The sequence below is a fragment of the Micromys minutus genome (genome assembly GCF_963924665.1).
Source record: "Micromys minutus genome assembly, chromosome: 22".
NCBI lineage: Eukaryota > Metazoa > Chordata > Mammalia > Rodentia > Muridae > Micromys > Micromys minutus.
In genome coordinates this window covers 3,404,223-3,421,976 of record NC_137957.1, presented here as the reverse complement: position 1 = coordinate 3,421,976, position 17,754 = coordinate 3,404,223, and the positions used below count along the sequence as shown (strand labels likewise).

Below are 17,754 nucleotides of genomic sequence, written 5' to 3'. Positions count from 1 at the left end.
CAAAGACACCAGCCATTTTTGAACCAGGCAGCTACTGGTTCTATGGCCCCCAGCGCCGCCTGCTGGTCTTCAGTGGAACTACGCTAATTCTGGGATCCGGAGAGTCGGGTATGGAAGTCCCTTCTCGGCTTGAAGTCTCTACTGGTCACAGCTCAGCGGCTCCACCCGCAGCCACAGCCCGCCCTCCGCGCGCAGGATCAGCTCAGGCTTCCGGCGCGGCTCCTTGTCATCTGGCAGGACGCGGAAGCGCAGCAGCGTCAGCGCCAGCGCCACCTTCATCTCGTTCATGGCGAAAGTCTGTCCTATGCAGTTCCTGCGGGAGGACGGAGGGGGGACTCTGGAGTCTGCCAGGACCTAGACAGGAGCGCCTGGACCCAACCTGACCCGGTCCGGGCCGCTCCTGGTCAGATCTTCACCTTCCAGTCCCGGGTTCTACAGACGCTTGCACATCCCCTGAGCAGGGGGTGGAAAGGAGACCTAAAACTCAACCATCCAACCCCCCCCCCATTCCCACTGACAACCCCAGAATCCACCCATCACCACAAGCCATTTGGCCTCACCTGGGCCCGGCAGAGAAGGGAATAAAAGACAAAGGTGACCTCTTCTGACGGTTTTCTGGGTCAAAGCGGAAGGGATCATAGACCTGAGGGGAGAGGCAAGGTTCTAGGTTGCTTCTCTGCGCACACCCAGACAGCCCCAGAAGCAGACATGGAAACAGGAGCGACAACTTCTTGTCCCCAGGTCCCAGAAATGCCTGGAGGAGGCCCCACCTCAGGGTCTGGCCAGACTGAAGGATTGTGATGAATACCGAAGATGCTGATAACACAGATGCTCCCTGTTGGATAGGAGGATCGAAAGGATCCAGTCAGTGTAAGTCCGAGCTGCCTCTAGGGAGTATCACCCTCCTCAGACGCGTCCCTCCCTTCACCCTTGACTTTGTGGGCACCTTTAGGGATGACCCGGCCATCAGGTAGCAGGATGTCCTGGGTGCAGCTGCGGAGGAGGTCAATGACTGGGGGATGCAGCCGCAGACTCTCCTTGATGCACATGGTCAGGAAAGGCAGCTGGGCCAGGTCGTCCCTGAGGAGCCACCACACAGTTATCCAGGAGCAAAAACAAGACTCAGCCTCACTGGCATCTGGTTGTATGGAAAACCAGTTGCCTCTCGTGCTTAGTCATTTATATTCCAGATAAATTAAATTATATTCCAGATAAATCAGAGGCTTGCAGGTTCTTTTTGTTTGTTTGTTTGTTTGTTTGTTTGTTTGTGTCTAGCTACTAAGAACTCCTAATATTTACCATTCCACTTCCCAGGATTTGATGTCACAGGGGTTAACTCAGGGTAGCCCTGGCTGTCTTAGAACTTACTGTATAGACAAGGCTGGCCCCAAACTCAGAAATCTGCCTGCCCGTGTGTCCAGAGAACTGGAATCAAGGTATGCGCCAACACCACCTAGCTACTCCTTTCTAGAGTAACATTTCCAGTGCTAGTCAATAAACCTGGATTTTAAGGTCTTTTTAAAATGCGTTTTTTACATATTTCTACGCATGTGTGTAGTGGATATTGATTATACTCAGTCACCATTTCTCTCTCTCATCCCTCTCCCACACCTGCAAAGCCCCTTTGCCGTCTTCTCCGATCTCCCATCTCTTTGATGTCTTTTCCGATTGTGTCCTGATGAAGGGAACTAATGTTGCTCACATAAGCATGATGGGGATGCATTAGTCAGGGTTCCCTAGAGTCACAGAACTTATGGTAGTCTCTATATAGTATGGTGACTTACAGTCTGTAGTCCAACTCCCTAGCAATGGTCGGCAGCAGCTGTGAATGGAAGTTTAAGAATCTAGCAGTTGCTCAGTCCCACAAGGCAGGCAGGTGAAGAGAGACAGCCTTCCTTGTTCCAGTGTCCTTATGTAGGTCTCCAACAGAAGGTGTGGCCCAGATGAAAGGTGTGCGCCATCACACCTGGATCTGGGACTGGCTTTGTCCCAGATGACCTTGAGCTCAGAGATCTCCTTGCCTTAGTGTCCTAAGATTCATAGCCTCTGTGCCTCAGGATCAGGATCAAAGGTGAGTTTCCCAATTCTGGACTGTGGTTTATTCCAGATATAGTAAAGTTGACAACCAGGAATAGCCACTACAGTGTATTTCTGTGTGTGTGTGTGTATTCATGTGTCTCTGTGTATGCATATGTCTGTGTATGTGCATGTGTCCATGTGTGTGGGGCTATATGTGTAAGCGTGTGTCTGTGTGTATATCTGTGTGTGCATCTTTGTCTGTGTGCATGTCTGCCCATGTGTGTCCATGTGTGCATTTGTCTGTGGGCATGTCTCCATATGTGTGTGTGTGTGTGTGTGAATGTATGTGGGCATGCGTGTGTCTCTCTGTGTGTGCATGTGTCTGTGTGTGAATTTGTGCCTTCCAATCCTCTCGCAGGACTGGTATTTACAGGGCCTTGCGTAATAATCGAAAGTCCCACACTAACTGGATCCTGACTCAACAACTTTATCCTACTTAGAATGAATGAAGTTGAAGCTACAGTCCATGCTCAGAACAGTGACTGAGAATAAAAGGGTCCAACTACCACTCACTAAAACTTGTTACAAAACGATAGTCATACAAATGAAAACATTTTCTTAAAAGCTAAGTGGCTGCTGAGGACTGTGGAACACGGCACTGAGGCGGGCACAAGAGGACAGTTCCCACACTGCTGGGCAAAACAGGCTTGCTTCGGAGGAAGACGTAAAGAAAACAGCAATTAGCAACGAAATGAGTTAAATGCAGTCAGGCAAAGAATCCCAGCACCGGAGAAGTGGAGGCAGAAGGTTTGAGGTCAAAGTCAGTCTCAGCTAACGAGTAAGCTGGAGGCCATAGTGACCAAACAAGCAGCTGTCTCAATAAATCTATAAACAAAACAAACCTTGCGAATCAATGGCACACACCTTTAAACCCAGTGCTTGTAGAGCAGGAGCACGCAAATCTGAGTTTGAAACCAGCCTGATATACACAGTGAGCTTCCAGTCTACACAGTATGACCCTATCTAAAAATAAAACAAAAAATTCTCTCCAAATATAAGGTAGATTCTCTCAATACATCAGAAACATTAAAGCTATAAGCTAATGAAATTATCTATCATTCCCAAGACTTTTTTTTTTTTTCATTTCTTTATGGTGAGATATCAAAATCCCTTTTTCCCTTGGTATTTGGTTTTGAGATTTCTTTGTTTGTTTAATGTATAGGTGTATGCCACTGCTGACAGACCAGAAGAGGTCATCGGATCCCGTCACCATGTGGTTACTCACAGTTGAACTCAGGACCTCTGGAAGAGCAGCCCTGGAAAAAGCAGAGGTGTTGAGCCTCTGTAAGGCAGCCTCAGCTACAGTCACACCGTGTAAGACACGCAGCATTGAGCACGGTGAACAGACGCTACAAGAGCAGAGACCACAATGCTCACCACTCAATCTCCTCTCGGTCCCTCAGCAGCTCCCGCACCTCCTGCCGGCAGCGCTCCTGGTGCTCCGGGTGCCTCGCCAGGTTGTACAGGATCCAGGAGAGCCCACTGGCTGTGGTGTCATGGCCTGAAGGACAGACAGGAAATGAGGTGTGACCAAGTCTCTGGCCTGCTTCAGCACAATGGGGTAGTTGTATCTAGACAGTAAGGCTCCAAAAAGGAATGGATGGGAAGAAGGGAGGGATTCTAGGTCTCCCCACAAGACCTACTTGGGATTTGAAGACTTCTACCTCCTCTGTAACCCTACATAGGGACTCTCACCTCCGAACATGAAGGTGTCAGCCTCTGCCCGAATGTCCTCATCGGACAGTCCCTTCCCATGTTCATCCTGAAGACAAAACCAGATCCTCAGTTCATACCATGTGTGAGGTGGTGCTCTGAACACCCACATGTTTGAATGCTTGGTCATAGGGACTGACACTGTTAGGAGGTGTGGCTTTGTTAGAGGAACTGTGTCACTGTGTAGGTGGCCTTTGAGGCCTCCGTATGCACAGGCTTTACCCAGTGAAGGAAACAGTCTCCTCCTGGCTGCCTTCAGATGAAGATATAGGGCTCTCAGCTTCTCCTCCAGCATCACATCGGTCTCCACACGACCATGCTTCCCCCATAATGATAATGGACTGAATCTCGGAAACCGTACATCAGTCCCCATTAAATGTCCTTTATAAAAGTCACCAAGGTCATGGTGTCCATTCTTGGCAATGAAGCTCTAAGCCAGGTGGTCGGACACAGATTCTGATACCCATTGTGCACACAAGGAGCCTCGGCTGTCCTCTCTCCACAGCCTGCTTACATTTCCTCCATGGTTTCCTGCCTGCCGTTTGCATTCCAGTCACATCTACTATCTCTGTGTAGTGCCTACTTTTCATAAGCACAGTCTGTAACTCCCCAGTACCTCCTGGTCAAGTCCAGCTTCTCTCTAATGCTGACCGTGAAGTTCCTGTAACCCAGACCCCACATGCACCCACCTTGGCCAGCAAGAGCACATCAATGAAGTCCAAAGTCTTAGAGTTAGTCTTAGACTTCAGGAACTCATCGGAGCTTTGTCTGGAGAGGGTGCGTCGTCTCTCCCTGATGACAGCATCCGTGAAGCTGTGCACCAGGTCGCAGGCCTTGCGGAAGCGCCGCCCATCCGCAGTGAGGTAGTACAGGAAGTCCACGTGCAGGAGGAGCTGCTGTGACCTTTTTACTATGAGGGAGCTGAGTTCCAAGATGGCAGAAATGTATTCACTAGGAGACCTGCAGGGAAGGCAGAAAGGAGAAGCAACTTAGCATAGAAAAACTCCAGCCAAAGTTCCAGCATAAAGATCCATCCAAAGAAGGAACCCAAGACACACAGACTCTGTTTCCTGCTACCCACAAGTAGCCTCCTGACCAGGGACCCCTGGGTGTCTACGGACATTATTCTTTCCCCTCATTCACTCAGCGGCGGCTCCTGCTCTTCTCCCTTGCTTTCCTGTGGCTGCCCAGTCTCAGACCCCTCCTCTCCGGGTTTCTGGCATCCAAAGCTCCTCTACTGATGAGATTGCCCATGGTCACTGTGACTAGAAACTACCCTCCTATACAGACACCTTCTCCTATGCTGTGAAATTCTCAGGATGGAATTCACACCCTTCTGGTTGGGTCTTCAACATCTTTCAGACCTGGCCACTTGCTGGAAATGGGGTCTCCTGACCGTGACCCCAACAATCGGAGGTGGATGCAGGGCGGTCAAAGCTCAAGGTGAATCTAATCTACAAAGTGAGTTTCAGGCTAGAATAACTCCAGACTGAAACCCCGTCAGGAAAAGAAAAGATGGGGATGGAAGGGGAGGAGAAAAGAAATGATATATGGGCTGCTTAAGGTCCTGTTCCAAGGCTGAGACAGGGACTCACTCCTGACAGTTGCTGTCAAAGAGGCATTTCTGCAGACTGTCCAAGGTCATGAGGCTGATGTTCTCAAACATTTCCAGACGTGCACTGCCTTCCGAGGATAGGTGCTTCCACTTGGCCTGGCCAGAGAAGGAACGGAGACAGGGATGATCCTTTGATCCTGGAGATCCTTCTCAACACTAAACACCAGAAACGGCCCCTGACAGCAGGGAAAACCTAACTCTGCTGGGATCAGAAGCTGGTACTATAGCAGATAAAGACACTGGGTTAGGAAACAGGAGCCTTGAGTTTAATCCTATCTCTGTGTGCCCTTGGTCAGATTTCTGCCTTCTAGGTTGGTCAGGTCTTCCAGCACAATAAAGTGACATGACTTATTACTCCTGAAAGTACACTTCTGTGCTCTCTACCTTCCGTGCAGGTTTTCTTTCTTGTAAACTGGGAGCGTACAGACACACCTCTCTGAGCTTTCGTTTAACCGACTGTGACGGTCATATCATCTCTACAACACAGCACTGTGCAAATTTCATCAATCAGTGTAGACCATGGAGCTGGCACAATACTTCGTACACAGAAGGTGCTCAATAACTGTCCGTGATGATGGTCATTGTGCTTGGCTCTGGAAATGTCTTCATCTTTCTGCAAGTCCTCAGTTCTCAGTCTTTACAGTGAGTCCCTGTAAAGTCTCTGCTTTCTCCCCCTTTGAAACCAGAATTTTCAATACTTGACAGGCACCGTGAACTTATCTCTACATAAGGCCATAGCTTTGCTTTGGCTTTTATATGAGTTTCACCATATTCACTCATTCCCCGACAGACTTCTCCTGAACTATCTTAGTTTTTTGATACAAGGTCTTGCTGATGAAGCTTGGACTGGCCTATGATTCACAATCTTTCTTCCTGAGGCTCCTCCCAGGCAGATATTAAGAAGTCACCATGGCCAGCTTTAGAGCAGCAAAGTCTAAACTAGGATCCTACACAGAAAGTGCTGTTTCTGTCGGCAACATCAACCGTTGGTTGACTTTCCAGGGCTTCTGTGAAGAAGGATAGATACTGGTCTGCTATGATCTCATCTCAGTGCCAGGAGTATGACTCCAGGGTGTCATCCTGATCACCCCTTAAGTACACATTGTTATTTTCACTTTAAAAAATGGGGAAACTGAGACACGAGAAAAAAAACTGATGTCCCTGAGGCCATGGAACACAACCGCACCTTCAGAATTACATGTGTCTGAAGCCACTGCCTTTTCTGCAGCACCCTATGTGGTTTGAGGAACTCACGTGCATGCTGTTCACACTCTGGTTGAAAATCTTCACATAGGGCTTCAGGATGTCAAAGTGGAAGGCGGGTGTCAGCAGGCGGCGATGGTAGCTCCACTTGTCCCCAGCACTCAGAAAGAGCCCATCCCCTGGGGAGGCAGCAGTGTCAGTGGGCAAAAGTGCGACCTTCCTCTGACCCCAAGGTGTCCTCTGGCCCTCACCCTGAGGTACTCACCCAGCCAGGGTTTCAGGAAGCGCAAGAAAGTCATGTCCTTTGGGACCACAAATGCTACCATGGAGGAAAACAAACAGGGACCAGGAAGAGAAAGTCAGATGGACTGTGGGAAGGTTGAGACTCCCATCCTCAGGGCTTTCCACTTCAGGTCCAAATACAGAAAGGCAGGAAGGGAACAGGGACAAAGGGGCTGAGGCAGGACCAGACCAGGCAGCAGCAGGAAAAGCAAAGGTCACCTGACCGGCCATGACATTCTTCAGTACGCTGTCACATGGCTGCTACATGGCCCACCATGCCTTCCACACCCAAGACTCGTACAAACAGTGTATAGGCCTTTGTAAAGACCTAGAACACATTGTCAGTGGTGGCTCTCTGATGTGTCCTGACACATCCTGATATATATAAAAGGGGCACATGTTATATCATGACCTGTCATACACACACACACACACACACACACACACATACACACACACACACACACACACACACACACACACACACACACGGCATTCCCTGGCATCAACAACAAGTCTGATGTGACTTGATTGTGACCTTCAGATAATCCCAGATTGGCATTTAAGTATGGTCCCATTCAAGAACAAAACAGGGGAGAAAATACAAGGTCAAATAGAGAATCAGGGATTGAAGAAAAAATCTACAGAGACTGCCTCATCTGGAGAACCACCAAACCCAAGCACTACTGATGATGCCAGGAAGTGTTTACTGGCAGGAACCAGACATGGATGTCTCCTCAGAGACTCTCCCAGAGTCATATAGATACAGATGAGGATGCTTGCACCTAACCATCGGACTGAACACAGTGACCCCAGTGAAAGAGCTAGAGAAAGAACTGAAGGAGCTGAAAGGTTTGCACCCTCATGGGAAGAACATCATCATCAACAGCCAAGGCACTGAGGTGAAGGTGATTGGGAGAGGGAGCACCTTCATGGAAGCAAATTGAGGGGGAGGAGGGAGAAGAAGAGGGAAAGGGTACAACATTTGAAATGTAAATACAGAGACTAGCCAATAAAATGTTTTTTTAAAGGTATGGTCCCATTCAAGTCCCAATTGGGACCTAGATATACCACAGACCCCTCTAGCTCTCTCCTCTGTGCTATACAAAGAGTTAAATGTTCAGAATCAAGGGCTCCTCTATTCTCAGAGACGTGTCCACCACAAACAGTTGCTTCTGTCCTCTCCAGCCATCAGGCATCCCCAGGGCCCACCAGACACAGTTGAGCCTTCTGCACTCTGGTGCATCTTTCCCCAGAGTTCTCTGAATCCCAGCTCCGTCCCACCATCTCCAGCTTGGGTCACTTCATCCAAGGTGGCTGGGGCAGCTGAGATTACTGAACTGGGGAGGCAGGGGAGAGTTCAACACTAGGTTACATGCCTCCCACAACCTCAACCCTTCACCCAGGAGGTACCCATCTTGCAGGAATACTATATAACGTCACTAGGGACAAACTGGAAGTAAGAAAGCAATATTTTGTTCTATTCTACATAGGACTATACGGAGCCACTTGCACTCCATATTTTGAAAGGAATCTCTATGTACACATCATAAGTATCACAAGATACACACATTGCTGGTAGTTTGCAATTCCGAGTTAACTACTCCCAGTCTAGGAAGTACCAAAAAGAATGTAGGACCCACAGCACAGAACCTTCTCAAACTCGGCCTCTATAGTCTGAAGCCAGTAGCACAGAGCATTGAAATTGAGGGAGAAATGCAGAACATGATAAGGAAAGAAACCTTGACTCCCAAAGGCAAGATGACTATGTGACCAAAGGGGCTGTAACTGAGCTCTGGAAAATCTGTCCACTTTTGCTGGCTGCAGAGGTGTTATGAGGTAATTTTTCAGGGGGTGGAGTCACTCTCCTCTCAGATCACAACATTCTGAATAAAACACAACTTAAAACATTCCATCCCTGTGCATGGAGAGATGGCCAGTAGAAAATGGCTCTTGCAGACAATCTGGGTTTAGTTCAAAGTACACTCATAGCAACTCACAACCTGTAACTCCGCTTCCGACAGATCTGACGCCCTCTTGTGGCCATTGAGTGATCTGCATACATGTGGTACCCACACATCCATATAGGCAAGCACTCATAAAATAAAACTACAAAGTTCTGACATGGTAGTACACACCTTTAATATTAACACTCAGGAGGCTGACTGAGGTGGGTCTCTGTGAGTTCAAGGACAGCCTTGTCTACAAAGGCTTGAACTTGTCTACACAGTATCTCAAAATAAATAAATAAATGCCTCAAAAATAAATATTTTCAGTGTCTCTGTGGTATTGCTGCTGCTGGGAAGGAAGGTGGAGATAGGAAAATCCCTAGGGCTTACTGGCCAGAGTGTCCAGATTGATGGGTGAGCTCCAGGTAAGACAGAGGTCTGGTCTCCATAAAGGTAGATAGAGTTCCAAGGATAGCAACTCGGGTTGTCTACTGCCCTCCACATGCATGCACATGCACATGGACCCACACACATGCACATATCGGCACAAAAAGTTTCTTCAAAGAGACAGGTTATTTTTCCAGTTCTAAGGTGGAAACTACCACTTTGTTCATGGTAGGCAGGTGTTCTACCACCAACTAGATTCCCAACCGATACACTTTCCCTAACTTGGATCACACTGACTTGAGCTTTTATCACTCATAGCTCAGACTTCAGCATCGAGAGAGACTTGGGACTCTAAAGTCACTCAGAGACATGGCCACCAACAGATCCAGCCCCGTCTGCTGCTCAGCCTGGTCCATACAGGGATAGTAAGAGACAGACAAGCCAAGGATATGAATCCTAAAAGAGATACCTGAGGCCTGGAGCAGGGGGGAAACAAATGCAGGGTCAACAAGCCTCAGCACAGGGATGACGGGTCCCAGCCAACAGAGATGAACGTCTCCAAAAGTATAACCCATTTCAGTCACCAGCCGCACGCCTTCCTCATTGTTCTGGATCTAGAGATGGAAAAGGTTGAGGCCATTCCATGCATGGCTTCTTAGATGCTCCTGTCCTCTGCCAAATATGCTCATCCCTCCAACCCTCCTGCTTGGACCACTCATTCAAGTCTCTAGAGGAGTCAATAGTTCACCTACCTGTGTCTCTTCCTGTACCCCCCAGTCTATCTACCTCTCTCTCTCTCTCTCTCTCTCTCTCTCTCTCTCTCTCTCTCTCTCTCTCTCTCTGATTCCTCTCCTTATCCCTGTTTTGTGACGTAGATAGGTAGTTGAAGAATCAATGGATAGGTAGCTAGATAGACAGACAGAGAGACAGACAGATACATTAGTACACACCATTTAAATTGATGATGAAAGGTGACTACATACTTCATAGTGGGATTGATGATGAAGAGGATGGTTGGGTGGATGGATGGATGGGTGGATGGATGGGTGGATGGATGGATGGATGGATGGGTGGGTGGGTGGATGGATGGGTGGGTGGGTGGGTGGGTGGGTGGGTGGGTGGATGGATGGATGGATGGATGAACAGACAGGTGGACATATGGATGGATGGATGAATGATAGGCTTCTGATACACATATAGAAGGTACATAGACAGATACATGATAGACAACATAGCTAGATGACACTGAAAGATGTGATAGGTAACTAATAGCAAAAGAAGATGATTAGAGTGATGAGTATGTGTGTGTGAGTGAGTGTGTGTGTGTGTGTGTGTGTGTGTGTGTGTGTGAGTGAGTGTGTGTGAGTGTATGTGTGTGAGTGTGTGTGTGTGAATGTGTGTATGTGAGTGTGTGTGTTTCTTTCTTTATCATAATTCTGATTTTCTCCATTTCCTTCATCTGATCACTCCCCCTCCCCCCTCTTCTGTATGTGTTTGTCTTTTTCTCTATGGAATTTTTCCTACAGCTAAGTCTTCTACCTCTCCTCTTCCTCCCTTCCCTTCTCACTCTCCATCATCCACTCCATTTGGGTGTGAGTTTGGTCATTTCATCCCACCCAATTTCTTAGTTATCCCTAATTCTCCATAGTCTATTAAGACGAACTCTGTGCAAATACCTCCCCAGATTTGCAGCAAATACTTGTGGAAATTCCAAATCTTGGTTCCCAGCTCCAGAGAGATGTGAATTTGGAAGTCATCTAAGGGGGGACTGATGGCTGACTTAGGACCTGGGTTTCTGGGGTAAGGAGAAAGCTTCAAGAATGACAGGAGAGGAAAAATGGGAGAGGGTGGCAGGAGAGTCGTGTGGAGAGCTCAGGGGGAAAGGGACCCCGCAGTGGACAGAGGAGAACCTCGGGGAACTCAGAGGAGACCAAGAAGAATATAATTCTGTAACCAAATAGGAGCTGCTAGAAAAGATGGACAAGACAATGCACCAGAGAGTTGTGAGGAAACGAAAGAGGTAGAGTCATGATTCAGGGACATGGGCATCACAAGTGTGACAGCCCGAGCATCCAATCCCTGGGGCGGCAGAGCCACTGGGTCTCTGTGGGTTTAAACTCAGCATGGTCTACAGGACAAGTTTCAAGACAGCCAAAGCTACACAGAGAAACCATGTCTCAAAAACACAAAGCAAGAAAAACAGGTTGAAGGAGGAGGAGGAGGAGAAAATGACTAACATTTTCGTACAGAAAGAGCCATGTTGGATGTATATAAATGGGAGCTGACAGGTCACCTGAATCTACAGTATCACTGTGGATAACACACAGAAAACATGGGAGTTCGGGGTCATCAAAAGCAACAGCTTTCCAAATGCCTAAAGGAAAAAAATGAATTGTCAAGAACCTCAGACTTGGACCCTTGATGGGAATCTGAACTGATGGGAGATGAAAGGGGGGCTGTGAGGAAGCTGGCGGTTTAGGATGTACAAAGGATGGAGGTGCTGAGAAGACACTGGGTGGGAAAGGTGAGGTGAGAGTGTTGGTAGGAAAGAGGATTCTGATGAGAGAAGCAGTACCTGAATGAATGGCATTGGTGACGATGTCTATACCATGAGTGCTGCAGGATCATAAGATGTGGCTCTGCAGTAGAGAGCCAGCACAGTGTGAAGCAAGGGAACCTGGTGACCAGGGAACTACTCCCTCCTCAGGAAGTATAGTCATTATGATGAGACCAGAGAGAAAACAGTCATGCTGCGATGTGGCTTTGGGATAAAGTCATTGCTTAGCAATGTGCACAAACTCTGGGCACTTCAGATAATCACTACCAATGTTACAAAGTGCTCATCTTCCACCTAAATTGCATAATGGAGCCCACGGATGCATCTTTAGGACGGAGGGCAAGATGAGAAGGGAGAGTGGCCAAGAAGTTGAAGAAAAAAATATGCAATCTTTCTTCGTCCCCCAAAGGGTAGGGAACAGAAGTTAGAAATCACAGCTGAATCCTACAGGGCAAGTCATTGATCTGAACACAGAGAGATGAGCCACACAGGAGACAAGACCTTGGGCATACTGAAGGACTCACATCCATCAGTGAAACCGAATATACCAGGGTTACCACTGCTCTGTGCCGTTCGCCACGGCAGCCGCTGACTATGACAAGCATCCAAGGATTCAAGACCTCAGTCCTCGTGAGAGTGTAGGACACAGCAGGGCTGGTGCCAGGTGAGAGAAAGCAAAAGGCTGCTGAGGACAGGTTGGACAGAAAGGCAAATGGGTGTAGGGGTGTGATGAGGAGAGAGAGTCCACTAGCTTTCCCTCACTTCTCCCTGTTTCAAGCTCCAGACTTTTCCTGACTTCTAGGGAACACATACACCCTGATACCCCAGCCTGTGCTCCCATACTCACCACGCCCAAGTGACCCAAAAACCAGTTTCTTTTAGGGGGTTGAGGGAAACATCTGAGGCGGGAGCAGTTCTCACAGAATGAGTAAGTCCAGGCAAGAATTCTGGCCAAAATCCAGGAAGCCGCTCCAAGCAGCAGGAGATTCCATGGGGAGGTCAGCACAGAGCCCAGGTCCAGGCCGGATACACTTAGCCGCAGCATCCTGAGCAGACAAACGCAGCGTGAGAGTCTGAGGTTCAGAAGAGGAACCCCCAAAACTTCAGAATTACTGAGACTGTGGATTTCAGAGTAGAGCAGGGACAGAGAGGGAGATGTAGGAAGAGACAGGATGAGAGAGAGAAGAAAGGGGGTAACACACCCGGACAAGAGTTGTTGACAATCTGGAATCGCTCTGCCTAAAGTACAGTTATCCAGAAACCCAGGGTCACGTGAGCACCATGCAGCCACCCCAGTGCTGATCAACTCATCCTGATCAGAGTCAGGACCCTTGTTTGCCTCACACCCCGAGTGGTACCTTATCTCAGGAGCAGCCTGTCCTCTAAGACCTTCTCCCCACTCCTTCGGAAAGCATTTATCTGCTGCTTCCTAGCGGCAGAGTGCTCTGTGGGCGGCTGGGAGGGCTGGGCTGAACCAACCAATCCCTCCCAGGCTCAGTCACTTTCTTCCTGTCTGGGCGCCGGCCAAATCAAATTGGGCAGGGCCAGACTGGAGTGGAGGGGAGGGACTCGGGGTTACAGACACACACAGGCAGATGATCTATCTTTAGGATACAGTACCTCTGAGTCAAGAGCAAAGGTGTCTCTGGGCCACCAAATTTACAGCCACCCCTGCCCTTCCAAGGGCAACAGCCTGCTGATAAAGTCAGGAAGTAGAAGTGCCAGGTGCCTCGTTCAGGGCAGGACACACCTTGAGCATCTCCCAAGGCTCTCTGTACATCTTGACTGTGGGGATACAGCCTGCAGAATTTCTCACTGCAGAACTGCAGACTTGTTTCTGGAATACCTCTGCTCACCAGCTCCAGTCTTGCAGAGTTCAGTCCTATCTCTTAGCAACCCAACCCCTGGATAGAAACAATTCCAAATTGGACCAGAGAACCCAGCCATGGTCAGACTAAAGAGATAAATGTCCTGGTTGGGAAAACACATCTCTGGAGGGTCAGAGATGGCAATGTTTGTGTGGAGGAAAGGAGTCAGACTGAAAGACTATGAGCAGAGGGGGTACGGGCAAGAAAAATCAAACCTGGAATGAATTGTCTTCCCAGCATGAAATGGGGCATTGGCCTTAATAGGAGGGTACATCGTTCATAAACCCTAGTTCATCATTTATTGGATGTAGCAGTCACTGAACTCTTCCATGGTCATGCCCCCCATTTTACTTGTCTAAGTAAAAGGAGGTAACAGTCCCCCCCAAAGCCAGAACATAAAGAACAATGGGTGGGTCAGCTCAAAGGTAGGCAGATAAAACCAAGCTCAAAGTCCTGAAACAGATTGCAAGGGTAATTGATTGATTGATGGTTGATACAGAAAGATAAGGGCAGAGGTCAGTGAAGAAGTCCAGACTGGTCAACTCAGGACCCCCCAAATAAGAAATGAAGGACTATGGAGGCTAGGGGTCCATGATAAAGAGATCAAAATAAAGCAAACTCATGACTTCCTCCCCAGGGGATTTTTCACAAAGCGCTATTTCCCTCCCCCCCCCCCAGGAAACATTTGAATATCACGAGTTCTTTTTTTTTTCTTATTTAGTTTTTATTCATAATCATAAACTTAACTTTGCAATCCAGCTAGACTTTAAGGGGAATGAGGAAAATACGGAACCCAAAGAACTTCAGTGAGAGCAGAGATTATAGGATATTGCGAGCAGATGGGGTGGGAGTGCTCTCCCGAGCTACAGAAGGAATGGTTTGATGGGTAAAATGCCCGAAAGTCAAAAGAAATTAGAGTTGTCCACAGTCGGAAATGGTGTTCTTCTTGCTGGTCTTGCCATTCCTGGACCCAAAACGCTTTATGGCTTCCACAATGTTCATGCCTTCTTTCACCTTCCCAAGACCACATGCAGCCATCCAGCCACTCAGCCTTGGCAGGGCAGATAAAAACTGGGAACCATTTGTGTTTGGTCCAGCATTTGCCATGGACAAGATGCCCGGACCTGTGTGGTTCAGGATGAAGTTCTCATCCTCAAATTTCTCTCCGTAGATGGACCTGCCGCCAGTGCCGTTATGGCGTGTAAAGTCACCACCCTGGCGCATCACTCCTGGAATAATTCTGTGAAAGGAGGAACCCTTATAGCCAAATCCTTTCTCTCTATTGCTCAGAGCATGAAAGTTTTCTGCTGTCTTTGGAACTTTGTCTGCAAACAGCTCGAAGGAGACGCGGCCCAAGGGCTCGCCATTTACCATGATGTCGAAGAACACGGTGGGGTTGACCATGGCTGCAGCAAGAGGTGAGAAGCGACAGCAGCGTCTGCAAAGCCACATCACGAGTTCTTAAAAGCACATGCAAAGTCTTACAATTCCACAGCCACTCTGACACCGAATTCTGGCTGAAATGTCTGAGGGAAACACTCACCATTTCGAAGAGTCCACAGTAGAGGCGGCACAGGGAAGACACTGTAGGGAACAGAGCAGGATAAAGCCCGCACTTGTCAGGGTTGAAGCCATAGCTGTTCAGACTGACTTACAATTCTTATTTTATGTTTTATTGATTTATTTATGCGTAGGGGTGTTTTGTCTGCATATATGTGACTGCACCAAGTACATGTCTGATGCCAGAGGCTTTGCAGGGAAAACTGTGTCAGATCTCCTGGAACTGGAATTACAAAGAGCTCTGAGCCACCATGTGGGTAGTAGGAATTGAACCTGGATCCTATGGTTAAGAGCACTGGGTCTTAACCACTAAGCCATCTCTTCAGTCCTCTAGGGCTCTTTTTCAGAGTATATTCTTGCTTCTTTCCTCACTCTGACGAAACTCTCGACTGCTTCTACTGTGTCCCAACCAAACCCTTCTCTGTCGGGAGGACTGGAAATCAGACTGATGCTGAGGTAGAGAACAGAGGAAAGCGATTACTTCCTCAGGACACTGAGTCCTGGACCTGAGAGCAAACGCTGACTGTAACCGTCAGGAAGGAAGTCTGGTCTGAACACAGATACAGCATCTGTCTCAAGTCCTACCAGGTGTCCAGAGACATGGACTTTGGTCTTGCCAACCTCATAATCTCAGATGCCAGTTTCTAAAAATAAACCTCCTTTGCTATAAATAAACCAAGGATCACACCAATAATCATTTAAGAGGTTGATGCAAGAGGAATAAGAATCAAGGCCAACCTGAGTTACATATAATAAGATAAATTCAGGACAAATGTGATACCTACCCTCAGATAAACATGCACCGTCAGGGATATAATGGTCATACTTTCATCTCTTTCTGCATCTACAATCTCCATGGACGCTGACTTCTGGGCGTGTCTATAAGAGTCTTTCAGAAAGACTGACTGAGAACAAAGACCCAGTCTGAATGTGGGCAACTTCATCCCAGCACTGTGTGCCCTGGCTTAGCAGACATAAGAGAATGACCTGGATGACCATCCACCGCACTTACGATGTCATGTGAGCAGCTGCCTCACGCTCCCGCCACTGTGACTTTCCCACCATGGTAGACTAGAATCCCTTCCTTTCTGGACGTACTTCTCCAGCTCTTTTCTCGGTGAGGAGAGGTAGGTAAAGTTTGTATGAGGCGTGAGGTCATCTGTGTGGATTAGGGACAACCTGAGGCTGCCTTGCTGAAGGGATGTAGAGGAGTTTAGAGTTCTAGGTTGAAAAACCCCTAAATTACTGTAAGCTGATGTGAATAGAACATTCTTACCATGGTGGCTAATGTTATGTTTTACGTTTAAATTACTTTAGAAACCTGTAAAACAAAAACATCTGTAACCTTTCAACCCTATTTGCCCAAAGATCAATAACTTCCCGAGCTCCTGGGGCTGCTTGGAACACGGGCTTTACCACCCATGGCCCAGTTCCCAGAATAATTGCTCTGAGACTTAATTATGAGTAAATGCTTAGGCCATAAGCTTTTGCTCTTTCCCTGACCATCTGGTAACTTACGTGACTCGTTTTTTTTCTGTTCTGTGTGGGCCATATGTTTGTTACCACTCATTATTTCCAAATGTTCATCTCCTTCCAGCCCGGGGTGAGCTCTTTCTCTGCACCTGAATCTACTCAAGAATTCCTCTCCCCCTACTGGAATTCCACCTCCTAATCCCTGTGTGAGCTAATAGGCCCACAGCCTTTTTACTGACAGGTCGTCTTTCCACACAGTACAAGAAAGATTCTGTCTTCAGCTGTTGTTTGTATAAGATAACAAGCCACATGTTTTCACTTCTGTAAACAAGGTTAGCTGCCCCAGTTACACATGTAGTCAGGAAGTATGTAACAGAAGCTATGCCCGGATGTGTGCTTGCCTCTGGTTGCAAAGGGGGTTACTGCTTCCATGGTGGATGTGGTCCAGTTGGTGAGCCTCTTGGTTTCTTCTGGATTGAGCTGCCCTTGCTGATTCATGTGTGGTGCCTACCAAGTGGACTGAACTTGACTGGAACTGCTGATTCCTGGGTGGTGTCTTCCAAGTGGACTGGTCTGCAGCTGCTGTTTCATGTTTGGTGTGTGCAAGTGGACAAAGATTGGAATCACCCCAAAGGACTATTTCTAAACAGGTCCACTTCCCCATTTACTTTAATAACCTTTCTTTCCCACTACATCTAGGGGGTGGTGGGCGAGAGGGGAGGTTGGACCCTTATTAAAATAGGTTGAGAAAATTTGTGTACCTACACCTCTTATTCGTTAAAATTTGTTCATAGTCAGGTTAGTGGATCTCTGACCTATAACTCCAGGCTTATAACACTGACTAGCGTTTAGAGAACCACAATGCTATGGGAATACGGACAATGAAGGTAGGGTTAGTAAAATTTCTGAGGAGAACAGGACTCCTTTGACAACTGACATCCATTGGCTTCATTCCACTCATGTCCTGAGAACTTGGATGAAGTTGGATTCAAGTCATGGGTTGATCTGATTGGTAGAAGAAACCTAAAGATGGGTTTTATTCAGGTGGTGCTGTAGTTTCTGCTCATT

General features: G+C 47.8%; 1 protein-coding gene and 1 pseudogene across 2 annotated transcripts in view; both read right to left on the bottom strand.

Moving 5' to 3' along the window:
- The window catches only part of LOC308435262 (uncharacterized protein), a 53,200-nt gene extending 39,964 nt beyond the window's left edge, over positions 1 to 13,236 (bottom strand). The window contains exons 1-13 of the mRNA XM_080935938.1: positions 13,144 to 13,236; positions 12,633 to 12,831; positions 9,698 to 9,842; positions 6,876 to 6,929; positions 6,662 to 6,789; positions 5,388 to 5,503; positions 4,482 to 4,752; positions 3,775 to 3,841; positions 3,457 to 3,580; positions 947 to 1,080; positions 771 to 835; positions 561 to 643; positions 143 to 313 (exon numbers count right to left, since the gene is read on the bottom strand). Coding sequence (XP_080792064.1) covers positions 143 to 313; positions 561 to 643; positions 771 to 835; positions 947 to 1,080; positions 3,457 to 3,580; positions 3,775 to 3,841; positions 4,482 to 4,752; positions 5,388 to 5,503; positions 6,662 to 6,789; positions 6,876 to 6,929; positions 9,698 to 9,842; positions 12,633 to 12,830 — 1,556 coding nt within the window. The 5' untranslated portion in view covers position 12,831; positions 13,144 to 13,236. The remainder of the gene's footprint in view (positions 1 to 142; positions 314 to 560; positions 644 to 770; positions 836 to 946; positions 1,081 to 3,456; positions 3,581 to 3,774; positions 3,842 to 4,481; positions 4,753 to 5,387; positions 5,504 to 6,661; positions 6,790 to 6,875; positions 6,930 to 9,697; positions 9,843 to 12,632; positions 12,832 to 13,143) is intronic.
- A 1,329-nt stretch (positions 13,237 to 14,565) lies between these two features.
- On the bottom strand, positions 14,566 to 15,057 carry LOC308435191 (peptidyl-prolyl cis-trans isomerase A-like; annotated as a pseudogene). Its single transcript has one exon. The product of its transcript is annotated as a peptidyl-prolyl cis-trans isomerase A-like (transcript).
- Positions 15,058 to 17,754: the final 2,697 nt, after the last annotated feature.